The sequence below is a fragment of the Staurois parvus genome, unplaced genomic scaffold, assembly GCF_062004578.1.
Source record: "Staurois parvus isolate SC_StPar_1 unplaced genomic scaffold, SC_StPar_1.0 ptg000168l, whole genome shotgun sequence".
Classification (NCBI taxonomy): domain Eukaryota; kingdom Metazoa; phylum Chordata; class Amphibia; order Anura; family Ranidae; genus Staurois; species Staurois parvus.
The window spans coordinates 5,400,197-5,427,647 of record NW_028317964.1 but is presented as its reverse complement, the minus strand read 5'-3'; the positions used below and the strand labels follow the sequence as shown (position 1 = coordinate 5,427,647).

General features: G+C 41.2%; 1 protein-coding gene across 1 annotated transcript in view; it reads left to right on the top strand.

The window, feature by feature from the left end:
- Positions 1–27,451, top strand: part of EFL1 (elongation factor like GTPase 1) — a 601,029-nt gene that overhangs the window by 49,662 nt on the left and 523,916 nt on the right. Inside the window, exon 8 of the mRNA XM_089676417.1 lies at positions 26,102–26,225. Within this exon, the coding sequence (XP_089532543.1) occupies positions 26,102–26,225 (124 nt within the window). The remainder of the gene's footprint in view (positions 1–26,101; positions 26,226–27,451) is intronic.

Below are 27,451 nucleotides of genomic sequence, written 5' to 3'. Positions count from 1 at the left end.
AGAATTACCATCATTATTTTGCATAATTGAAAAAATGCCTGTTTATGCAGACCCGGGTCTCTTGCTATCTGTTTTCTGCATACGCTTTAAGTCTTTCATCATTGGAATGCTAATGTCACACTGTCAGTTAATATTCTGATTATTATAGGTATTTATGTAGCACCAACAATTTACACAGCGCTTTACATATTGTACATTCACATTGGTCCCTGCCCTCAAAGATCTAAGGTCCATATCTCGCATACATACCAGGGGCAATTTTTAGATGGGAACTAATTACAAGTGTATCTCGGTTTACGAATTTAATGCATGCTCCGGGAAGTTTCGTATTGCGAAAAAATCGTAAACCGAAACGCGTTGAAAACCAATTAATCCATTCTGGAGCTCAGAAAAAAATATAAAAAAAAGTCGCTGTCACTATATGTCAGTGCCGGTTTCTTTTTTTTTTTTTCTTCACTATAGCTCAGAGAATCAGCTGTCACTTTCCCCCCAGCTACAAGAAAAAAAATTTCCTTTTAGTTTATTCCCAGAATTACAAGAAACAATGTTTCATTTTAAATCAATGAATAAGTCTTTTAAAAAACTATAGTGAAATACAAAATATTGCGCTGGATGCAAAAAATTACACAAATATAAGTGAAATCAAATAAAAATATCAGTTTCAAAAAATCCCTTGTAGCCACTATGTGAAATAACAAATGCAAACAAAAGCAAATGTTTCCTTTTAGTTTGTTTCCCGAGATAAAAGAAACAAAGTATTCTTTAGCTCCGGGAAAGTGACACCTAATTCTGTGAGCTATAGTGAAGAAAAAAAAGCCGGCAATTGCATTTAAAAATCGGCACCGACATACACTTTGTATTGTGAAAAAAATTTGTAAAAAAATCGTAAACCGAGGCATTATTTTCAATGGATTTTCATTCGTAAACCGAAAATTACATTAACCGAGGAGTTTGTAAACCGAGGTACACCTGTATAACCCACCAGCATACCTTTTGAGTGTGGAAGGAAACCCACACAGGCACAGGGAGAACATGAAAACTCCATGCAGGTAGTGTCCTGGTTGGGATTTGAATCAAGGAACCTAGGTAGTGCTGTAAGGCAGAAGTGCTAACCACTAAGCCACTGTGCTGCCAAAGTGAAGAAAAAACACAAGTTCCTTACTTATTTTCTTCACGCAATTACAAAGTGGGTTTTTGAATTGGAACAAAAACAGATATTGTTGCATTTTGAGAATGTGTAGTATTTTATTATTGCAACAGTTAAATATCAAAGCATTGTATTAAAAGTTGTTGTCATCCCTTACATATGCCTAGCCTCAGTTGATACACAGAAATGAAAAATTTCCTGCTACATACGTTGTACCTGTTTATCTGCAGTCTTCTCTACAACTGTTCTTAGTGCAGAACATCACACACTGCAGAGCTAAGTAAGGAGAGCTAATTGGAGGAAAGAGACCCCCCCCCCTTCCACACCTCTTACAGGTTCAGAGCTGAGATTGCCAATCTGCTGGAGGTCCATTTTTCTCTTGGTGTCAGGGAAACTTGGAAACTTGTCAGAAGGGTTTCATGCTGATAGCAGAGGAATGAAGCAGCAGGATGAAATGACACTTAGTACTCTTAATTGAGCCAAGTACACACTATAGAGGGATATGATTTTTTTTTTTTAATATTTCATGTCTGAGGTTTGTTACTACTTTGCTACTAGTTTAACAGGTACAGAAAAGAGTACTCAAAATGTGTAATTGTTTCTCATTGACTGCAGATAACAGTTACTATGTTGTTCTGCACATTTGAATATGAAGACCCTAATCCTGGTCTGTTTTGACAGGTAAAGCTCTAATATTTCCTGCTATTGCCAAAGCTTGCCTGTCCCGTACTGCCTCCTGCACATTCCTAGTCTTCATTAAAGGCTAATTCCACCTTCGTAGAAAAAAAAAAATTGTAAATAAAAACATGAATATAACATATACAATTGATGCTCAAGCCATATTGTATTTCATTGTTATTAAAGTGGCTGAAGGTTTTTACTTTCATGCATTCTATGCATAAAGGTTAAAAACCTTCAGTGTGCAGATCCCCTCCACAGCTCTCCTTTATGCTCACCTGAGCCCCCTCTCGATTCAGCGATGTGCATGGGAGCCTCGGCTGTCCTGAATCTCTCTCTCCTCATTGGCTGAGACACAGCAGCGGGAGTTATTCGTTCCCATTGCTGTCAATCACAGCCAATGAAGTGGGGGTGCGAACCGCAACTCTCTGCCTTATGGACGCATAGTGCGGCGCTCAGAAGTGAGTATGCACTAATGCTCCCATAGGAACTGGCTTGATATACGGGGCACTGGTCAAGGGGGATAAACCAGGAGCACTGGCAGGTTACCTGAGAAAACGTACTAGCATGGCTGTAGCAATGGTGTCACGCATATGTGTGTTGATATACATATGAGTTCCCGTTCTCCATGCATCCATAACTATTTTGCCAGAAATGGAAAACTGCACAAATTCACCAACCGCTTAGATATCGGCTTGTTTCCCTAATTCTCAAAAATACAAATATTTCACTTTGATACATGGGCAGATTTATGCTGCTGGGGTAAGCTTCAGTTTATCCTTACATATGTTAGAGCTACTGCCTCTAGTCACTTAGGGGTTAAATTAAATTGCTACATAATTACTTTAAGAGCTTCCTGCCCGCCGGCCTGCATTGTACTGTGGCAGAGTGGCAGCTACAGGCAAAGCGACATACCCGTACGTCGCTATGGCTGTACTAACACAGGGGGGGGGCCTGCGCACCCAAGTTGGCGTGCAGCGCCCCCCCCCCTTCACGACTGCTATATCCAGTGGACACAGCATAAGGAAGATCCCGGTGCACGGGACCCAGTGATCATGTGATTGCACAATGTAGGCAAAGCTGTTATGAATCAACCTCATAACAACTCTGCTTCTCTTCCTAGTGAGCTGTGATTGGCCCACAGGTGTCACATGATACATGGAGTCAATCACAGCACCCAGTACCATGTGGACCAGCTCCAGCCAATCACAGATCACTATCCTGAGCTGTGAAAACTTAACTCATTTGTGACAGTTCATGAATGAGTTAGGTTCTGACAAGCTTTGCATTGCAGGAGAAATGATCTTTATTTATACTGCAAAGCAAAGTGTAAAAAAAAAAATCCCTGATCACCCCCCACAGTAGTACAATGTTACTATGGCAACATTGTACTATTCTGATAAAAGTATTAAAAAAATAAAAAATGTTAAACCATATTGAGAATTTTTTTTAAGAGTTTTTTTTTTTTTTTTAAACTACTTGCCAACCGCTTACCCGCATTTTCCAGGCGAGCAGCAGCTCTTGGCAAAGCGACGTAATCGTGCGTCACCTCCTATTTTGGGGTGTGAACGCACCTGTGCCTCCGCTGACCCCCCCCACACCCGTCGGTCCAGGGAGAGAAGTGAGAACACAGCACTGAGTAAAAGCACTACATTTTACCCACACATGTTAGATTAGCACACTTAACCCTTTGAACACCCGTCACCCAACCAGTGCCATTAGTACAGTGTCAGTATGTAGAATTTTTCACTGATCACTGTATTCCTGCCACTAGTGACATCAGTTAACGTCAGGGTTAGTACGCGCTCCACCCAGCCAGGGTGAACTAGCATTAGATCGCACACTATCGCACTCACGCTATAGGTCGCTGATCACCCCATTACTAGTATAGTGTTTGTAAGGATCAAGATATTGATCACGTACAAAACTATACTAGTTACTCCTTTGTATAGTGTACACAAAAATGTAGAGTTAGCAGGATTGGCCCTGTTTGTTGCCAGCACTAGCGTTTAGCCCCTCTGCTGTTTTTATCGGAAGATTTGTGCCAATTGATTGTGGGCCAAGGCAATTTATATGCACAACAATACATGGCCAAGCACCCAAATTCAGCTCTTTCCAGACAATTTGCATGGAAACCTGTCATGGTTTCTGAATTTAAAACCCATGTTGAGGCCTAACCCTCAACATGGGCATTACAAAAAAGAATGAATTGCGGTCATATTGATCCACAGAACCAATTCATCATATACCCGTGTTCTCTGCTGTTAAATATATGCCCAACATGGACCAGCAATGTACTGGTACATCGCTGGACTTTGAGTGGTTATACCGGGATGATGCCTTTTTCAGCTGGCAGTCGGCTTTCATGTAAAAGCAATCCTAGTTGCCAATTAGCTGCTGAATTGTTTTTTCGAGCAGCGGGAAGGGACATCCCCCCCCCCCTTCCGCTTCTGCTGCCTTCCACAGTTTTCTTGGGCTCCCTTGTCTCATAGGGGAATCAGAGAATGCAGCCGGCAGTTCCACTGGCTGACCAGAGACCAGAATGGCACCAACCACCTCTATAGTCTAAGAGACCGGAAGCTACAAGCATTTCATCAGTTCAGTTTCGCAGGATATAAACAGCGCTATTTGTAAATTGAGAAAGCATCTTATCACTGATCTTGGTGAGATTAGATAATGTAAGGGCAGAGGATATATCTAGTCTGATAGACTGCAGATTTGTCAAAAGAGAATATATGACAATGCCCATTGAAGTTATAGGAGATGTTTGCATTCCCTGTGATTAGCATTAAAAGTGATAAGAAAAATAAAAATAAAAATGAAAGGGACAGTGTAAAAATAATTTAAAAAATCAAAATTAAAAATAATAATATCCATCCATCCTTAACCATCTTAGGGAGCAGCATATTGGAGAGACACCAGGTGGATAATTAGTATATTGCAACGTGGAATCATCTGAGAAGGAGCTCGGGAGCAGCTGTATTTGCATCTGTCCTTGTAGGACAAAAGCTATTTTAGCCTAAATACATTTAGGCTAAAAAGGAGGTGAGCGCACAATAGAGCAGTACTCATCCTGTATTCATCCATATGTTGGAACAAGTCCTTTTTCATATATCATTTTAGGAGGACTTTTTGATTAGTGGACATTTTTTTGATGGGATATATTGTTTATTTTATTATATTAGATTGGGGCATTAATATTTTTATATTTTTATATTTATATATTGATTTGGTCACTATTATTGGGAATTGTTCACTATTGTTGATTTAATAGATATTTCACGGATTTGAAGTCACAGAAGCATGGTTTTATAGTATCATATATGGTTATCTATTTATTTTAAATATTATCAATTAGCACGAGAGAGCTGCACATGTAGCAAAATACATTTTAGCCTTAATTTCTGACTCATTTTGAGTTTAGTAGCTATTTTGTATAACCAAAAGTGAAAAATATTGGGGTTTTTTTCTAAATTTTTGGTATTTTTTTGTTTATAGCGCAAAAATTAAAAACCGCAGAGGTCATCAAATACCACCAAAGGAAAGCTCTATTTATTTGAAATTAGTTTGGGTACAGCATTGCACAACCGCGTAATTACCAGTTGAAATAGCGAAGTGCCAAACAGCAAAAAATGGCCTGGTCAGAAAGGGGGGGGGGGGGGGGAATCCTCAGGAGGGCAAGTGGTTAAAGATTTTTTAAAGTTCCAAAGATCAATTTAGTTTGCTATTCAGTTTTATTATCGCTCACTAGATGGAGCTGTGGTTATGTGCTCTGTATTGTCAGAGTTCATTTTAGGTGATTATTTTTGCAATGCTGTTAAATCGTACTTTCAGATCTTGAGTAACACATACATCTAATCAGGTTTATAGAAGGTGTACATCTTTTTAATTATGTTCTTTTCCACAGCCATATATATTTATTTTTAATCTATCTTTAACATGAAAAATGCATGCATCTGTGCTGTCAAAATGGGAATTTGAGGCTTTGCTAATAATAGATATGTTAGGCCTAGTTCGCAGAGATTTTGTTTCGTTTAAAGAAGTACTCCATTTTGATCTTGTAATATTAACTATTAATTGACCCACTTAGTACATGGTTTCTAGCGCTGGAATAGCTCTTGCTTGCAAATTAAACTCTAATTTATATTGTAAAGCGCTGAGCAAACTGTTGGCGCTATATAAATCCTGTATAATAATAATCATTTCTTAAAGCAGAACTGTAGGCAAAACCTTTGTTTCATTTTGGATAGAGCAAGGGAGGACTGTAACCCCTGTCAGATTTTTTTTTTTACGCCATCTCTGTCCCATTGTGGAGATTTACCTTCACTTCTTGTCCCGTAGCCAAACAGGAAGTGTGGGGAAATCCCTGCAAATAAGGGAATTCCTTGGGGACCCCCAGGTCAGAGAACTAGTGTCCCCATTGGAAGATTTCCCCACTATTACTTTTCTGGGGACAACCCAAAATTTTAGATTTTCTTTTACTTTCACTTTCAATGAGCATGGTAAACAGGACAGATAGAGAGGGTAAATCTCCTTATGGGGACACAGACAGCAATAAAAACTTACAGATGTTCTACTCCCTCTCCATGCTATCCAAAACCAACAAAAAAAAGTTTTGCCTTTAGTTCTACTTTAAACCACATTTTTAGTAGTTTGGGTCCACCCACCCTCACCAATTCTTTGTCATGACTGCTGCTGGAAACACAGGAAGGGTTTTTTGATCAATGGGAGCACATTGTGGTTTGCAGATGATGTACAATGTGTTTTAGTTCAGGTATCTGAACTTGGGGCGGCACAGTGGCTTAGTGGTTAGCACATCTGCCGTGCAGTAAATGGGTCATGGGTTCAATTCCCAACCATGGCACTTCCTGCATGGAGTTTGCATGTTCTCCCTGTGCTTGCATGGGTTTCCTCCGGGTACTCCGGTTTCCTCCCAGGGTAGGTTAATTGGCTCCTGTCTAGTTTCATCCGTGGCAATGCGGGATCTCCTGCATGTTAGGGGTTGGGGAAAGACCTGGCAACCTACCCTGTAAAATAATTGATAAGAGAATTCATGGAAAAATTTGCTTACGACTGACGGTCTATACAATCACCAAGGGTCGGATAGGACTGAATTGATAGATAGATCTGAACCTGAATGGCTTCCAATAAAATGATTTCCTCCACATTTCATGACAGAGAAAAGATTAATCTACCAAGTGGTGTTGCTAGGGTTGTAAAAGCCTTTGAAAACCTTTGGGCACAACAAAGAGCTGCAATTAGCACCTTGTTCAATGACAAACAGCAGCCATAGCTTAAAAGAGCATGGTTTAATAGAGCCTTAGTCTACTGATCATATGTATTGCACATACATGCCATAGCCTATACACCCACAAAATACTGACCAACAAGCAAGATTCTCACAGAAATGCATAAACCTCACAGCAAAAGATTATTAAAAAAAAAAATGAACTATTTCATTAAACTTGATTTTCTGCTACACAATGTAGACATAGTTAACTTGAATAAAATAGATTTGAACTACTTCGTAATCATTAGCTGTTGAAAAGAAAAACACTTTGGCCAGGAGTATGTAATGTACAGCGCACCTACAACAGATTAAAGGGTGCCCTTAAGCTATCCACTGCTATATGTGCTCCAGTTTGAGTGACTCTCAAATTATAGAGTTAGAACTGCAGTACACTGGGGTGCCTTGAAGTGGCCACTGTGCCTTACACATATATTTGCAAATGTGTGCAAATAAACCCCTTGGTCAATTTGGTTTTGTTGCAGGCTAGCTGGTAAGTGAGCTGGGATTTTTTTTTTATTTATGTTATTATTATTTATTTTTTTTCTTAATTTTTTTTTTATGTGTGTTGCTCTTCCATGTGCTTCTTGCTTCAAAGGCTAGTTATAGGTTGGGGCAGTTGCCATTTGTTTATACAGGAGTATGAAACCTACATCATAAAATATGGGGTGCAGGGATCATGAGTATATAACCAACAGCACGGTGTATTGAGTGTACTGTAAAGAAAAAAGCTAGCCACACTTCGACATCAGTCTTTAGACAACTTCAGGTACACCCAGACCAAGCCTCACTTCCTTGTGATTTTGTCCTAAAACAATGAAGTTGTGTGAAAGGTCCAGTACCTTTAGCCACAGAAACAGACAGACCTTCAGTGTATGGGGCAGTTTTTCTTCCGCTAACCTACAGTGCATGGGCTAGTCTTCCTTCTGCTGACCTCCTATGTATATGGCAGTTTTTCTTCAGCTGACCTCAAATGTATAGTGCAGTCTTCCTTTCACTGACTTCCAGTGTATGGGTCAGTCTTCTTCCTTTTGACCTCCAATATATGGGCCAGTCTTCTTCCTTTCGACCTCCGATAAATGGAACATCCATTAATTGAAAGACTTCCCCATACATTGAGGTGACTGGTGAAAAGAACACTGTCCCTTTCTCTTGTGAGTGGCAAGAAAAGTACTGCCCTATTCACACAGGTGGTCAGCAAGAGGAAGGTTGCCCATTGCACAGGTGGTCGGTCAGAGGAAGACTGCCTTTTGTCGTGGTGATTGGCAGGAGAAATAATGTACCTTTCTCTGGTGGTTGTCAGGAAGAAAATTGACCCTGTGCTGGCAGTCAAAAGACTGTCCTTTACAGTTGGTATCAGGTGGTAAGCTCGAAGAAGAATTTCCCTTAGATTGGCCAGAGTGGTCAGTGGGAGTAGGGATGTCTCATCATTAGTAGCCAGTGGGAGTAGGAATGAATTGGTATTGATGGTCAGTGAGAATAGAAATGCCCTAGCATTGGTGGTCTTTGGGAGTAGAAATGTCCTGGCATTGGTGGTGTTTAGGAGTAGAAATGTCTTGTAATTGGTGGTCATTGGGAGTAGGAATGCCCTGGAATTGGTGGTGTTTGGGAGTAGAAATGTCTTGTAATTGGTGGTCATTGGGAGTTGGAATGCCCTGGCTTTGGTGGTTATTAGGAGTAGAAATGCTTTGTCATTGGTGGTCAGTGGGAGTAAAAATGCCCTGGCATTGGTGATCAATGGCAGTAGGATTTCCCTGGCATTGGCTATCAATAGAATTAGGAATGCCCTGGCATTGGCTATCAATAGAATTAGGAATGCCCTGGCATTGGCTATGAATGGAATTAGGAATGCCCTGGCATTGCATAACTTTAAAGGGTGCTGTGTCTGGGAAAAAAAGGTTGACAAACACTGAACTATAGTACTTCAGTAATGTTCAAACACAACTGACGATGCTACACATATATACTGTCATTTTAGAGCCCACCAGTAATATACAACACAAAGAAATGTAAAAAAAAAAGTGCTAACAAGGCATGATGTTTTTTACTCCTTGCCTGTAGAAATCTTTGCTTTGCAAGTTAATTATAATTTAGGTATAAATTTTAGCTATTAAATTTCTGTTTTGAAAGAACAGCTTCACTAAGCAATACCTGCGACCACATAACTTCACATTAATGGTCAATTAAAGTCAGAGTCTTTGATTTTGGGGTCTGGCTTTGAATCTCATACACATATTGAAGAATTTTAAAGACACCAGTTAACGTTATATTTTGTGTAAAAATCAGCACTGCCTTTAGAATCTAGGAAAGTTGTAATCTTGTTTTTTAATGAGCAGTAAAAGGAACGATTGATTAGCAGAATGTGTTTATTCTCCAGTCTTTTCAGTATTCCAGTGTTATGCATTTATTGCCAGGTTAAATCTGAAGTCCAGGCTAAAAAAATTGTCTAAATTGCAGATTTGTGTTTTCTTACTTGAATCTGAGAGTCCATTGCAGATCTGTGCAGTAATTCACCATGAGAAAAAAGTCTCACTTTCCATACATGCTAGTTTCCTGTAAAAAAGACTACAGGCATGTTCGGATCCTAGTTTGAACCCTACGGAACTATCCCGCTAGAAAACTGTGTCCCACCAATCATAAGTGGCTAAAGCATTCCCCGCCCTGCAGCTACAAATATACATGCCATGCCAAGTGGGAAATGCCTTAGCCACATATGATTAGTGGGGCGCAGTGACAGTTTTCTGTTGAGATAGCTCAGGTGTGTTCAGACTTCTATCCGAACATGCCTGAGCCCATTCCTAGTACAGGACAATCAATGCTGCTCTCTCTACCTTTGCAGAGTAACTTGTCTTTTATTCGCATACAGAAAGCTTATAGTAGGTGGATCTAGATGGATTCCCACCCACAGCTCTGCTGCCTGCTCAGGTTAAGTGCAGCCCAGTGATGATGTCACTGCTATTTTTGCAAGGTAATATTGGGGTTTGCAAAAGCATATGATCCGCACAAAACAGATTTATAGCCTTGAAATTATTTTATAATCCTTGAATTAAATTAAGTTTTTGTGTCTGCAGTTCAGCTTTAACTATGAAATCCTTATCTTTCCTTAAAGTGGTAGTAAAGCCACTTTGTAATAAAGCTTACCTGTTGGTAAAAAGAATATCTCCTAAATGTGCACTGTTTAGGAGATATTCATGTTTTTCTTACAGCAGCGCATGTGCTCTGAAGGAACAGCATACCCGTGCTGTTCCTTCAGAGCAGTGCCATGTCCCGAGACTCCCGTGCGCATGCGCGGGAGTGGTGTCATCACGGTTCAGCCAGCCAGATGGCCAGAGCTCACAAACCTGGAAGGAAGACTGGCTGAAGATGGAAGCCTCTACATCGGTGACAGCACGCCGCTGGAGGGCTTCGTTTTAAGCTAGATTTTGCTTAATGTGCTAGTATGCAGTACATACTACAATCCCTGGTAAAAAGTATGTCATCACCACTCTTGGATAATGTTCATTTAGTTGTTTAATTGCGTAGGAAAAAAAACAATCACAGACATGCCTCAAAACTATTTTCATTTTAACATCCCAACCTTCTTTCTTTAGGAGACACTTAGAGTAAAAAAAGAAAGAAAACTAATCAGTTGCAACAGTTTTTTTTTTTTTCCAAAAAAATTTATTTTATTGACATAAGAGCAATCAAGATAGCATATAGAGCACATACAGCTATAAATCACATTCAGAATATGGACCTGACATGTTGTCTCCCGTTTCACAGACGGGACTCATTGTACACTGTAATTCAAGGCCATATGGAATGGAACAATACATCAAACATACACTACAACCAATGGATACGCACAGGAAAGAGAATCCAGTAATGTAGGTGTGTATGATCACGTCTTGAGTCTCCACATTTAGTTATGATGAAGTGGTAGGAAGAGTAGGGTATGGAGGGCACTGGATGTTGTGGACATCATGGCTTACTTATTCAGAACGTTAGTGTATGATATGGTGGCGGTGAGTCATTTCTGTGTTAACGTGGGTGCTCTATTCTGGATGGTGGTGAAAGAATGATATGGTGGAGTGACAGATGTGGAAAGAAAAAAAGGGGAGAGATGGGAAGGAAGAACAGAACGAAAAAGAGATGCAGGGTGAAATGGTGGGGGAATATGGGGGAAGAAAGAGAAAAAAAAAAAAAGGGGAATTTTTTATGGGGGGAGGGGGAGAAGTAATAGGTTATGCGGAGGTAGCGTGTACAGGTACTAAGAAATTAAGATGGATCACATCCCCAAGTATTAGCCAAGCAAGAAAGGTAGTTATAAAGCTTAGAATATGAAACGAGTAAGGTCAGACAGCGGGGTAGCACGTGGATCAGAGACCCCGTTAGGTTTGTCAGAATATGTCCCTACAGCCCATCTTTACGCAGTTGCAACTGTTTTTGCAGCTCAAGTAGAGGAAAGAAATATGGAATCGCTCAATTCTGAGGAAAATATTATGGAATCACCATGTACTTTGCATTTCTAAAACAAACATCTACACCAGAATACATCTGCTAATTCGTCTGCAGTTAAAGAGTGCTTGCACACCTTGGTGAGCTGTTGCACCAAGCTGATTGAATCATGGCTCCAACACCAGAGATGTCAGTTGAAACAAAGGAGAGGTTTATAAAACATCTTCAAGAAGGTAAATCATCATGGAATGTTGTACACATCAAATGGGAACGTTGTAAAAGGGAAGCATACTGGTAGAAGGAAGACATCAAAGTGTTAAGACAGAAAACTTAAAGCAATATTATTATTATTATACAGTATTTATAAAGCGCCAATGGTTCGCTCAGCGCTGTACATTACAAAGGGGGACAGAACATGTGACAGAACAATACCAATACAATGCAAAACATGAGGGGATTGAGGGCCCTGCTCTTTCAAATGGCTTGAAAACAGAAAATGCACAACAAAACAAATGAGGAACATGTGGTAGAAACTAGAGTCAATGTCTGTGACCGAACTGTAAGACATCACCTAAAGGAAATGGGAATTACATACAGAAAAGCCAAACGAAAACCATTATTAACACCTAAACAGAAAAAAACAAAGTTACAGTGGGCTAAAGAAAAGCAATCATGGACTGTGGATGACTGGATGAAAGTGATATTCAGTGATGAATCACAAATCTGCATTGGGCACGGTGATGAAACTGGAACTTTTGTTTGGTGCCGTTCCAATGAAATGTATAAAGACGACTGCCTGAAAAAAACATGCAAATTTAAAAATCATTGATGATATGGGGTTGCATATCAGGTAAAGGTATGGGGGAGATGTCAATCATTAAATCTTCAATAAATGCATACGTTTATATGGAGATTTTTCACACTTTTCTTATTCCATCAATTGAAAGGATGTTTGGTGACGATGACATCATTTTTCAGGATGATAATGCATCTTGCCATAGGGGCAAAAGCCGTGAAAACTTTCCTTCAAGAAAGACATCAAATGTCAATGGCATGACCTGCAAATAGTCCGGACCTCAATCCAATTGAAAATCTATGGTAGAAATGAGAAAACGGTCCATGACAAGGCTCCAACCTGCAAAGCTGATCTGGCAACTGCAGTAAGAGAAAGTTGGAGCCGGATTGATGAAGAATTCTGTTTGTCTGAACTCCAGAAAGGGATATATTTTTACATACTTACATAGGACCAGCAGCACAGTGGCTAAATGGATAGCACTTTCGCCTGGCAGTACTAGGGTCATTGGTTCGAATCCTAGCCACGGCACCATCTGCCTGGAGTTTGCATGTTCTTCCTGTGCCTGCGTGGGTTTTCTCTGGGTACTCCGGTTTCCTCCTACACTCCAAAGACATGCTGGTAGGTTAATTGGATCCTGCCTAAATTGGCCCTAGTATGTGTTTGTATGAATGTGAGTTAGGGACCTTAGATTGTACACCCCTTGAGGGTTAGGGACTGATGTGAATGTACAATATATATATATATGTGTAAAGCACTGCGTAAAATTGACGGCGCTATATAAGTACCTAAAATAAATAAATATAAGGTTGTTATGATTAAGGCGGTGTAGGCTGAAACACATCAACTGACTATACTTGCATATTGTACACTGGTTTTCAGAATAAAAACAAGACTTTAGAGAGATATCGGTGCTGCGGATCAGCTCTGTAGATTACCATTTTCAGATGTGCGACCCGTGGATCAAGCATCCATGAGCTCCACTGATGATGAACTAAATGGGTAGCAGCACTGGATTTTTTGTCTGTACAATGTAAGTATGTATACGATATACCTCATTGGCCTCTGTGGAAGCTGTAAACCTCTGTAGCCCCGGCTACTACAGCAATTTACAGCTTCCAAATATACCAATAAGGTATCACTGCATACTTACATTGTCTCAAAAAAGATGGGAAAGGTTTGAAACTGATATACAGTATGTGTAAAAGAATAAACATCTTAGTTATTGTGATTCTCCCTCTCTAGGAGGTCTATTTTTTTCTGTACGTCTATACAAAAAGTGGCAACTTTCACTAGTAATGGACCCTAGTTGATCTTTAAGTGTTACTAAACCCAGGACCCTGCATTCACTATATCTGGTCTCCCACAGTACACAGAACATGGAAGTGCAATTTTAGCAAATATAAACTGCTAAATACCCTTTCTCATCAGCAGTATATAGCAATCTTGTAGGAGGAGTTTTCATTCTTCTTTGACTGTCCTATGAGGCTGCATGACCCCTGACAGAAGTCTGGACAGCGCTGATTGGCCTTGTGCCGAATACATGCACCCTCCCAAAAAAAAAAACTCTGTAGCAATACACATTAAATAGAGCATGTGCAGACTTGCCACTGCTGCTCTGTACTAAGGCAGATAGATTGTAAAAGAAGGGGAGGCTCAGAGAAGACAGGATCAAACAGCATTTTTTCTCAATGTGGAGAATAAACCCCGTAGGTTCCACAGTGACTATAATAAGCATGCTTTACTGCACATACGGATGGATTTTACAGTTGTAAGTTTAGCAACACTTTAAATTAAGCCCTAGATATTTCAGTGAAGAGGAAGATGCCCATGAGAACAAAGACAAACAAGTTATAGCTGATAGAAGCTGAGGTGTTGGATGTATTGCTAACATCTGGGACTTAAGCTGGGTACACACTGACAGTATTTTTTTTTTTTTTTGTTCAACCAGCGGGTTGAACTAAAAAAACTGACAGATCCCTATTCCAGCACAAGCGATGTTGGTGTAGCAATCTCCCCTGTTGTTCTATTGAATTCTGACAGTGAGGAGGCTCATCCCCCTCCCCACCAGAATCGCAGATCAGCGTTTGCATCTATAGGTTTTCCAGCATGTCCCTTCAACAGAAGCCAGTCATTAGACTGACTTCTGCCCGACAGATGGTGGCACACATGTACTGAAAGTCAGCTGGTTCCTGACCAGCTGATTTTTGGCCAGTGAGTACCGGGCATTAGAGGAGTTGGTTTTTTAAAGGGATATTTTTCCTTATTCCAGAAGTAGTTTTTGCAATTCAGGTAAGGCATGCAAGGGGTTTGTTAGGGAAATCGATACTTCATTGGCATAGAGTCTGAATTAGTGTCCAACTGTAAATACCACAGTGTCTTTTGTTAGAACGAATAGCCTCCGCTAGGGGTTCCATAAGTTGGGTAAAAACTAATATGGGCCAGGGGGGACCCCTGTCTCGTGCCACAGGTTGTATGTTATGTCACAAAAAGATAATATCACTGATTATTTGCAGTTCTTAGAACTGACTGGACATTCCATTGCCTTCTTTTTGGTTAAAATACATGACAAGAGTGTTCAATCATGAAATGAAGTGGGCTCTATCCAATGGGTGGTCTTTAACTTAACGCTAGGTTAATGTCCATTTAGTAATAAGTTCAAAGAAAGATCTCCTCTTTAAAAACAAGGAGTCTCTTCCCCTTAAAGGGGAATCTGTCACAAGGTTAAAGTGGAGTTCCAGCTAAAAAAAACAAACAACAGAAGTCAGCAGCTACAAAAACTGTAGCTGCTGACTTTTAAAATACATCCACTTACCTGTCCCTTGGTCCAGCTGTGTCCTCACCACCGTTGGTTTCACTGGCCGTCTTCTCTCCCTGGCTCCGGCATCTTTAGTATTGGCACCTGGCTGTGACAGCTTGCAGCTTCACAGCCAGTTGCCCACTGTGCATGAGCGAGAAGCGCTGCGCTTTTTAAATGGCCCCGTAGTCTTATGGGACCCGTCACATGTCCCAGAAGACTATGGGGAGGGGAGGAGGACAACTTCCTCTTCTGATCTCCTAGGCGATCGCAGCAGAAGTGGGAGCGGGTACCTGTCAAATTCGGGTACCTGCTCCCCAAAGGTGCCAATCCTTAATGGGGAGTGGGGAACAAAGCATTAAAGTGGAACTTCCCCTTTTGGGTGGAACTCCACTTTAAATGCCTTTTTGTTTCTTTGGCTGGGTAGTCTTTCTGGGCCAGTAAAGTTGAAACTATGTCTAAGACTAATATGCACACTGCGAGTCCTAGAATGGCAGCATCCATCTGAGCCTTTCCTTCACAAGCTTTTCAAAGAAATAGCGATCTAAGGCCTTAATACTTGTTTTTCAAAAAAGTTTGGACATTTTATTTGCATACTTGGTGTATATTTAAAGCCCACCTCGATGAAGATAAAAAAAAAATACACCCTTGCAGTGGGCCCCCCTTGCAATGCAAAAGGTAATTGCTTGTTTTCTCTACAGGATTTCAGAACAGGTTGCACCACTTATCTGTCTCCCCCATTCCAGGAGGCTCCAGTGCTCTCTTCCTCTGCCCGAAATTCTGGTCTTTAGGCAGAGTCTCTGCATCATCACAAAAAATACAGGGATATTATCCTTCTATTGTACATTTTGAAGGCAGGAGTGTGAAGGGATCCTGTAACAGTTAACAGAGGGGCTGCAAGGGTCTGGGTGCAGGGCTAGAGGGGCCCTGCTTGAGTGATGCATGAGATAAGTAATTAGTACGCTACCCCTTGACATAAGAGCAATTAGCCCTTGTGGGGGGGGGGGGTTGTCTGTCCTACTGCAAGGGTGGATTTTTTTAATTTTAATGCAGTTGGCCTTCAGTTACAATGTTCATGAATTTTCTAGGGAGAGAGGTATTTCCTTTAGATTTAAATCTTTAAAAAAAACCATATGCGTGCTTCCTCAAATATCTAAAAACCTTGTTTTTTTAAAGGTTCTGATTCTCTGACTTTTGTACAGACATCAGCAAATAATTTAAAAACCATTTACAAGATTTATGCAGCCTACCAATTGCTGCTTCAAAGATATTTTTGCCTGACTTAAATCATGTAATGAGGGCATCACGTCATTATCATTCATCTATTCTTTCTCTGTGCCTCTTTAATGAAAACTATATTTATAAGGTAAAGTTCCATAATGATAGAGCCAATTGTGCTATTTAGAAAAATGTGAAATAATTTCCAGGTTTTCTACTATCTAGAGATGTTTGGAGCAGTTTGTTCCATATTATGTTTTTTTGTGTTACTATACTAATAAATACCATATTCCAGCTACTGTAGGTCACATAATGTGTAACTTAGAAGACTTATAGTGAAAACTATAATGAAATCTAACAACATATTGTAAATGTACAGAAGTTTAACTTTACAGAACAACCCTGCTAAGCACTATTTATTTTTAAGCCCAACTCCAGCCAAAATGGTTTATTTAATCTTTGAGTAGGTAGGGGTTAGAGCCTCTGTGTCTGTTGGGACGATTTCCCTGTCAGCACAGTTTTAGTAGACTGGGAAGGGTTAGAATTTCTGCCAATGTTTTTGTTATCCCACTGACAACCACAGGGCCTATCATACCTAGCTGTCATGGGGACAGGATTAGAGCAGAAATTTCTCCAGAAGGTCACAGACGGAAATAAAAACTTGCCAGAATTTTTAACACTTCCCAATTTATCCAAAACAAAATAACAACAGTAGCAAACTGTGTACAGTGCATTCATAAAGTATTCAGACCTTCACTTTTTTCAATTTTAAGTTTCATTCTGATACATTTGTTTACATTCATTTTTTTCCCCTCATTAAGCTACTCACAGTACCCCACAATGACAAAGCGAAAACAGCAGTTTAGAAACGTTTGCAAATGTATGAAAAAGGAAAACTAAAATTTCACGTTCGTATTCAGACCCTTTGCAGCAACACTTTAATTTAGCTTGGGTGCCGCAATTTCTCTTGATCGTTGCTGAGGTGTTTCTACACTTGAGTCCACCTGTGGTAAATTAAATTGATTGGACATGATTTGGAAAGGCACACACAAAGAGTACTGTGTCAGAGAAAAAGCCATACGGTCAAAGGAGCTCAGAGACAGGATTATTGCAAGGCACAGATCTGGGGAAGGCTACAATAAATTATGCTGCACTGAAGGTTCCCAAGAGCACTGCAGCCTCCATAATTCTCAAATGGAAGACGTTTGGCACAATCGGGACTCTTCCAAGAGCTGGTCGTCCAGACAAACTGAGCAATCGGGGGAGAAGGGCCTTAGCAAGAGAGGTGACCAAGAACCCAATGGTCACTCTGGCTGAACTTCAGAGATCCTATGGGGATCCAGAAGGACAATCATCACTGCATCCCTCCACTGATCCGGGCTTTATGGCAGAGTGGCTAGACAGAAACACACGAAAGCCCACTTAGAGTTTGCAAAAAAGCACCTGAAGGACTCTCAGACTGTGAGGAACAAGGTTGGTCTCATGAAACCAAAATTGAACTGTTTGGCCTCAATTCTAAATGTTATGTTTGTAGGAAACCAGACACCACTCATCACCTGCCCAATACCATCCCCTCAGTGAAGTATGGTGGCGGTAGCATCATGCTGAGGGGGTGTTTTTCAGCAGCAGGGACTGGGAGACTGATCAGGGTTGAGGGAAAACTGAATGGAGCAAAGTACAGGGATATCCTCAATAAAAACCTGTGCCATAGCACTCAGGACCTCAGACTGGGCTGAAGGTTTACTTTCCAACATAACAATGATCCTAAGCACAAGCTGAGTCAACGCAGAAGTGGCTTAGGGACAACTTTGTGAATGTCCTAGAGTGGCCCAGTCAGATCCCTGACTTGAACCCTTTTGAATGTCTCTGGAGAGACCTGAAAATGGCTGTCCACCGACTGTTCCCATCCAATCTGACTGAGCTTGAAAGGATTTGCAAAGAAGAATGGCAGAAGATCCCACCAATCCAGGTGTGCAAAGCTTGTTGGGTCATACCCAAAAAGACTCAAGGCTGTAATTGCTCCCAAAGGTGTTTCAACAAAGTACTGAGCAAAGGGTCTGAATACTCAAGTACATATTGACATTTCAGTTTTATCTTTTTAAAAAGTTCACAGACATTTCTAAAATTCTGTTTTCACTTTGTCATTATGGGGTAGTGAGCGTAGATTAACGAGGAAAAAAAATGAATTTATGCAACTGTAGTATCCAGCTGTAACATAACAAAATTGAAAAAAGTGAAGGGGGTCTGAATACTTAAGGACTGTACTGTATTTCTCTGGATCTGTTGTATGCTTTGACAAGTGGTTTTCATTGGCGTAACCGCTGCATATGTGTTTTCTTCATATATACAGGTTCAATTTCCCAGGCTTTTATGGTTTTAAATTTTAAGTCACTCTGTCCCCTTAATAAAGTGAAAGATACAGTTGTGTTCAAAATAATAGCAGTGTGTTGAAAAAAGTGAATAAAGCTCAAACTCCTTCTAATAGCTTTTATTTCCATACACACAAATGCATTGGGAACACTACACATTCTATTCCAAATCAAAACATGAAGAAAAATATATCAAATTGTGTTGTTCCTCTAAACCAGTGGTGGGCAACCTTTTTTTTTCAACTGAGCCAAATCTCGCCAAAACCACGATTGAAATTTATTTTGAGAGCCACATTTTTAAAACTGAAAATACATCCCCCATATAGTAATTCATCCCCCATAGTAATTCATCCCCCATATAGTAATTCATCCCCCATATAGTAATTCATCCCCCATAGTAATTCATCCCCCATATAGTAATTCATTCCCCATATTATGTCAATTCACTTACCTTTGCTCCGCGCGTTCCTCTCGCCGTGTTCCCGCGCCGTTCCGGTCTTCAGGGCGGACTGTGAGAGGAGTTCGTCACGCTGCCCCGCCTACATCCTGACAGCCAATGTTTGCCACGCTCCGCTGGCCGGATTAAAAGGTCCGCCGGGCCGTATACGGCCCACGGGCCGTAGTTTGCCCATTGCTGGGCTAGCTGCAGAGTCCTGACTTTTGGGGCGGCCGCCCGAGAGGAGGGAGGGGAGCGGGCGCCCGGCACACAGAAGAGCCGCATTAAAATGTGTAAAGAACCGCATGTGGCTCGCGAGCCGCGGCTTGCCGACCACGGCTCTAAACAAATTGAAGAAAAGTGAATATTAGACTGTTCAAAAAAATAGCAGTGTTTGTATTCTTCTTTACAAACTCAAACATTCACTATATAAACTGAAAAATGTTTGAAGATTTTGCTTTCCTTTGAATCACTTAATGAATATTTGGTTGTATAAGCACTGTTTCTGAGAACTGCTGTACATCTGTGTTGCATGGAGTCAACCAACTTCTGGCACCTGTGAACAGGTATTCCAGCCCAGGATGATTGGACTACATTCCACAGTTCTTCTCTATTTCTTGGTTTTGCCTCAGAAACTGCATTTTTGATGTCACCTCACAAGTTTTCTATTGGATTAAGATCCGGGGATTGGGCTGGCCACTCCATAACGTCAATCTTGTTGGTCTGGAACCAAGATGTTGCACATTTACTAGTGTGTTTGGGGTCGTTGTCTTGTTGGAACACCCATTTTAAGGGCATTTCCTTTTCAGCATAAGGCAGCATGACCTCTTCAAGTATTCTGATGTATTCAAACTGATCCATAATCCCTGGTATGCGATAAATAGGCCCAACACCGTAGTATGAGAAACATCCCCATATCATGATGCTTGCGCAACCATGCTTCACTGTCTTCACAGTGTACTGTGGCTTGAATTCAGTGTTTGGGGGTCGTCTGACAAACTGTCTCCGGCCACTAGACCCAAAAAGAACAATCTTACTTTCATCAGTCCACAAAATGTTGCGCCATTTCTCTTTAGGCCAGTCAATGTGCACTTGTGCAAATTGTAACCTCTTCAGCACATCTTTTTTTCAACAGTAGGACTTTGCGGGGGCTTCTTGCAGATAGCTTGGCTTCACATAGGCGTCTTCTAACTGTAACAGTACTCACAGGTAACTTTAGACCTTCTTTGCTCTCCTTGGAGCTGATTGTTGGCTGAGTCCTTGCCATTTTGGCTATTCTTCTATCCATTTGAATGGTAGTTTTTCGCTTTCATCCACATCTTTCAGGTTTTGGTTGCCACTTTAAAGCATTTGCGATCATTTTAGCTGAGCAGCCTATCATTTTTTGCACTTCTTTATATGTTTTCCCCTCTCCAATCAACTTTTTAATCAAGGTACGCTGTTCTTCTGAACAATGTCTGGAACAACCCATTTTCCTCAGAATTTCAGAGAGAAATGCACTGTAACCAGCATGTACAACATTTGCTGCCTTCCTTCCTTAAATAAGGGTAATAATTGCCACCTGTTTTTCAAAGAATGAATGACCTCACTAATAGAACTCCACACTGCTATTATTTTGAACATGCCCCTTTCAATGAGTGATTCAATTACACAGAATCAGCAGCATGCATGTCATGACTGTTGGGTCTGTTGGATTTCTATTACTCTACTACACCTGCTAGTAAATTATTTGCCATGTAGAAATATCATTTCTACCAAAAACAGTGATTGATCAGGTTAGTGATGTCTGACTGCTATTTTTTTGAACACAACTTTATATGCTATTTCCATAAAGTCCTGGCACATACCTGTACTACATAGGAAGTCTCTTAGGCTGGCAGAGGGCCTGTGCTAAACCTGGGTTTTTTCTGCGTTAGAACATCACCTTTTGGCCAAAATTAGAGTCTTACTCTAATCCTGTTTCATAGAGTGTATTGCATGTACCTATCTGTCTAACTCTTAGGCGCTCACACCTTACTCTAATTTGGATTCAATAGGGAAATCTACATATAGTGCAAAACTAGTGTTGGACCCTGGGGTTTTAGGAGCAGCTCACAAATTAGGATATGCAAAGCTTAAATTGTATTTCTAGGCAAAACCTGTTATTTTAATTTTTGGAAGAGTGAAGAAGAGTTATACCCTTCAAGTTTTTATTGTTGTTTTTGCTCCTACTGGGGACATTCATGCCCCTCTTTAGAATGGTGACAGTTGTCACAGAGAAAGAAAGTGAGCGAAAAGCCAGAATTTTATAGTTGTCCCCAGAACAAGAGGTAAGAATAAATCTTCCAATGGGAACAATTGTCTAAGCTGTGAACTCCTCTCACTGGACAGGCGTGCTCAACCTTTTGTATAGCAAGGGACACTTAGGTGATTTGCTAACTGGTCACGGCCACAATGAACTATGGGGTTTTACAACTCCTCAGACTGCAACTGTAAATGAGCCCTTACTGTCCTGAGCCCCCTATAAGGCTGATTTCACACTTGTGCACTAGGGGGTTAATGCAGTGCACTTACGGCTTTCCTTTTCCTGCGGGTAAACTGCGCTTTGCCATAGATTTCTATTACATCTTGTGGGCGTGGTGCACCTTCTGAAATCTATGGCTCAGTGCTGGTAACCCTCAGGAAAACTGCAGATGCACTGCGCTGCACCCTTGGATCAGTATGAAAGCAGCCTAATAGGTGTTAACTCTTTTATAGGTGCTAATGTGCCTATTACAAAAGCTATTATGCCCAGTGTATATGATGTTTATTACACTGACCTTCTTTTCCTCTTGCAGCTTCTGCCGGTATCACTCAGCTTAGGACAGGAGCTGATGCTGCAGAGGAAGCATCGGTGTATGCAGCTCCTGCTTCCTCCATTGCTGGTGCTGGCTCACTGCACTCTTGATGCTGTGGGATGGCAGGTCGGCTGACACCGGGCATGCACCTCCCTGGTTTGAGGTTGTGGACCACATCAGAGAGCTCAGGTTGAGCACCCCTGCTCTAGGAGATTTCCTGTTGCATCTCTGGGACAGGAAGTGATGGAAGATTTCCCCAATGGTATCCAGATAGCAAACAATAACCTGGCAGGGGTTTTACCCATACCTACTCTTTACAGGATTAGCAAAAATGTTGTAGCTATACATACATTTTAAAGAAAACTTGTGCTGACAGAAGAATGGGGGTTGCAATTTCTGGCTTCTCCTTCTGTATGTGCTTGTTATCTGGCTGTCATGCTTTAAGACAGGTCTTGACATATTCGCTTTGAATCTAGAAGCCAGCTAAAAAAGTTAGGAGCCAGTTTTTTTTAGTGTAGTGTGGTTTGTCAGCACCCAGTGCAAGGCAAGTAATTTGTGAGGTGTAGAATGCAAGACATGGGGTACAGGCGAAAGGTAGAGTGTGCAGAATGCAGGACATCGGGTGAAGGGCACCGCAGACATGAGGTGCAGGAGAAGGGTGCAGAATGCAGGACATGGGGTGCAGGTCACTGCAGGACATGGGGTGCAGAATGCAGGACGTGGGGTGCAGGGTGCACAATGCAAGACATGGGGTGAAGGGTACCGGAGAAGGGTGCAGGTCACTGCAAGACATGGGGTGCAAGAGTAGGGTGCAGAATGCAGGGCATGGAGTGCAAGGCAGTAAATCCAATCCGCCACTGTCCCTCTGTCATCCCGTACATCCTCCCCAGCAGAATGTACACAGAGGGCAGCTTGTGTGCATAAAACAACATGTCGCTCTCTGGCTGGCTCCTTAGCAGGCTTGCCCTGTTTACTGCTGTAAGGACACTGTAGTCCTTTTTCTCTTGTGGGGTTCTCTTTGGCAGTGCCGAGGTGGTGCCATGTTGGAGATTTGGTCCCGCACCTTCCTTTGTTCTGCAGAGACACAGGCTGCTGTGGGTGGAAGCAGGAGCTGATTCTGATAGTAATGCGACCATGGAAATGAGAATTAGAAAGATTGTCAGAAGGAGCTTAGTGAGGTGAGTCGCTTGGTCACTGTCCTCCCCAACCCTCCCCCGAGCCCAGTCCGCTTTTGACTTCACAGGTCTGGTGCCACCACCGCCTCTTCCTTCCCCACTCCCCTCACCCTCCCCATGTCCAGCTCTGAGCCACATTCCTGTCTGAATAATTTTTCTGGGTTTCAGGCACGCACATTATTCAGACCAAAGGTGAATGGGCTGACAAAAGCCCAGGCACCGGAATGCAATTTCTAGTAGCCATGGTGACCTGGCACCTGGGATTTGTCAAACCTTGCTTTAACCTCCCTGGAGGTATTCACGATTGTAGCTCGGGGTAAAGTTTCAGTACCACAAGCGGTAACCCCGAGCTACACTCGAGCTTACCATGCGGCGCTGCTCCGCGATCCCTTGATCACTTACCTTGTCCTGCGCTCCCGCAATGTCCCTCCTGCAGTGTCCCTGGCAATGTAATCCGGCGGATGCCGGCATTTGTCATCTGGGTTCCGTCCCCTGCGAGCGTCGGGACAAACGGGGGACGGAACGGCGGGAAATTTGAAAATGACAACAAGTGACATTCACTAAAATCACATAGTATAACATTCCTGTATCAAAGCATTTCACATACCTTTTTGTCCCGAGTGCTTTGTCCTGTGCCCTGCCTGCAATTTTACTGTTCTTTCTGCCTGGAAACTGAGAAACGTCCATGGCGTCCAAAAAGCATCCCTTTAGGTCAAAATCGGTTTTAGACCGGCTAGAAAGCAGCGATCGTAAATCAGAACTACTTGCAGAATTGAGTGATAATGATTTGTGGGGAAATTCGTCATCAGACACTGAAAACGATTTTGCGACTTTACTCAGTGATGTGCGAACTTGGCGCTATATTTCACATTTCAGTGTTTTTGGTTTGATTATATTATTGAATTCAATTTATTATTATATTATTTTTTATGATTATTTATTAAATTATAGTTTATGATTTCGTGTTTCAAGTTTTATTCTACCTGGGATGTTTATGAGACTCTTGTTCGGACAGATTTCAGTGAGTTATTCCTAAAAATTACAGGCCTACAATAAAAAAAATACATATTTCCATGCAAAAAAATGTACCACTTTGAGCACAGAAATATGGACATAATCAGACCGCTAGGGAGGTTAAGGAGCATACAGATCATACAGAGTTCTGTGTTACTGATCTGGAAGATGTATGAACTTTTCAGATGTTATAAAATTAGAGGATTAGCATGAGTCTCAGGCAACTAGGTTTTTCTGAACAAGGTCTATACTGGTAGTTTCTATTTTACTTTTCATTTTAATAACAGTTTAAAAAAAATATGCTAAAGCCTATACAATAAAAAATAGTCCCTAACTTCCAATTCTATCCCTGTTTTCTTTAAAACTGGAAATGTGTTTCAAGAAAAAATGTCTGCGTCATAAAGTAGAACAAACCTTTTTTCCATTTTGGATAGAGCAGTGGAGGGTTATAACCCTTGTCAGATTTTATGTCATCATGTGTCCCATTGCTCAGATTTCCCTTCATTTCCTGTCCCATAGCCAAACTGGAAGTGAGAAGAAATCTCTGCAAATTAAGGGAATTTCTTGGGGACCCCCAGGCCACCAGAATTAGTGTCTCCATTGGAATATTCCCCCTCTATTACTTTTCTGGTAACAACCCAAAATTTGGGATTTTCTTATACTTTCAATGATAATGATAAATAGGAAAATTAGAGAGGGAGAATCTCCTTAATCACTTCCCGTCAGGCCGTTGTATATAAATGGCCAGACGGTGGCAGTGCAGGGGCCTCTTATAAACGGCCTCTCCGCCCCATGCTTGTGCACGCTCCCTGGGAGCACGCAGCACCGCGATCCGGTGCTCGCTGTGTCCTCTGGACACAGTGGAACACCAATCATTGTACGGGACCTCTGTGCGAGGTCCCGATCCATGTGATCACTGATTGGCCAATCAGTGATCACATAAAGAGTAGTAAGCAAGATGTCACTTCTGACATCATTGCTTACTACTTGTGAAATCTGTGAATGATCACAGAGATCACATGGTACAAGGCTATTCACAACAGCCTTGTACCATGTGACAAGCTGTGACCAGTCACAGCTCACATAGTATTTCTCAATGGCTGCAAGAATGCAGCCAGAGAGAAGGAGCAAATTATTGCTTTTACAGCCTTTATGGGTGTAAAAACAATCAGTGTGAAAAAAAAAAAAATCTTCATAACCCCCCCACAAGTAGTACAGTGTCACCATGGTGACACTGTACTGCTAGGGGGGACAGTATAAAAATGTAAAAAAAGTAAAAAAAATTATAATTTTTGGTTATAAACTAATTTGGGTTATTTTTTTACTAAAAAGATAACTGAATACATTTTGGCCAAGATTTATGAAGAAAGATTATTTATTTGCAAAATGTTATAAGAAAAACACTTTTTTTCAAACTTTTTGGACATTTTCATTTATATAGCAAAAAAAAATAAAAAATTCCAGTGGTGAATAAATACCACCAAAATAAAGCTGTTTTCTGTCTCAAAAAAATTCATATGGGTACAGTGTTGCATGACTACGCAATTGACATTCAAAGTGTGATAGCACTGACAGCTGAAAATTGGCCTGGACAGGAAGGGGGTAAAAGTGTCCGGACTTGAAGTGGTTCATGGGGGCACAGACAACAATAAAAAACTGACAGTTATTCTAATTCCAATCCAGTCTGTCCAAAACTAAAAGAAAAGTTTTGCCTTTATTTATACTTTAAATATTAACCTTGTACCCTCATTTGAAGTCTTTTACACACCAGAGAAGAAATGTACATTTCGTGGGGGGTTTCAAAATGTCTTTTGTTTCATACATAATTTCCAATAACAAAAGGGATACATTGCACAAGATCTTTTCCTTTCTTCTCACGTGGAACTACAACAATGTACATCTTTTTAATTGAGATTCTCTTGTGTTTGTCCTAGAATTGATCAGTTTGCCCAGCTATACAGCCAGAAGGTGGGTATTAAATCTGCCGTATTGCTGAAGACACTTTGGGGAGATTTCTATCTGAATTCCAAAGCCAAGAAGATCATGAAGGGAGCCCAGGTAAAAGTTAGCTTGTTACAGATGAATTTCATTGTGTCTTTTAGTGTGCCTCAGGTATGAAAGTGCCTGAAATAACAGTCTGTGTGATCACTCGATCCCCTCATGTTTTGCATTGTATTGGTATTGTTCTGTCACATGTTCTGTCCCCCTTTGTAATGTACAGCGCTGAGCGAACCATTGGTGCTCTATAAATACTGTATAATAATAATAATCACTGTTGCTTTTAAGCAGTCCATAAAGGTTAGCTAGAATCCGTTTGCTAAGACAACTTACATTTCTTCTGCCCTGCTTATACATGAGGGTCATTGTTCCTGACCTGAACAACAGTAGTTTAAAACACAAGTGTTAAAGGTTCACTTTGGTCAAAAGGGAACTTAAACTGTAAAATTATGAACCAGTGGTTTTCATCACTGGTTATTGGTGCCCTTCATTTTCTGTGCTGGGCCTGGTATGTTTTGTAGTGCTGACAGCTTCAACACTGAATAGGGTGTTTTTCTAAAGAGTCGGGGCAGTGTGGCAGAAGGCAGTGATGGGGGCTAGGTGAGGTTTAAGTGTGCTAGGTGTTAGGGTGCAGATTTCAATGCTAGCATAAGGGCTAAGTGTAAAAGGAGGAGGAGGACCAAAGCTCTTTTGGTCCTACTTCTGTGGGTCACAGGAGTGCACTTCGTTCTGCACTCCTGTGATTTGTTTTCAGCCAACAGCGGGTAGCTGGATACCACTTTCTGTTGTCCTCTCTGCCGTTTTCTTTTTGTCCACTGTTACTTACGACCTGATCTTATATAGATCTGTTTGTGTTTTTTTTTATAATTGCAAAACTATTAATAAAAATACTGAAAGTAAAAAGTTTTAGCTGGAGTTTGACTTTAATTTTTTAATCATTTATGTAAAGTCCATCTAAATCTAATAGTTCATCGAACACTACCCTCTTCAAGCAGTGTTGCTGTCCAGTGGTGACTCCTTTGCTCCTCCATAGTTAGATTAGCCGCTCTAGGTTTACATTTGTGTGGGCAATTGCCATTGCAAGACTGTACTTGTTCCCACAGCCACAACCGCCTGCACAGAAAAACACAATAGATAAGTGCAGGTGCAATTGAACCTAAAGACATGCCGCATGTACTGTAGATCGCTCCCGCATTGGAAACCACACTGCACTTGCAGTTACTGTGCAGGCTTAGATTCCAGAAATGGAGCTGGGGCCTTCTCCCTGCGTTTCAGGAGGCACGGCA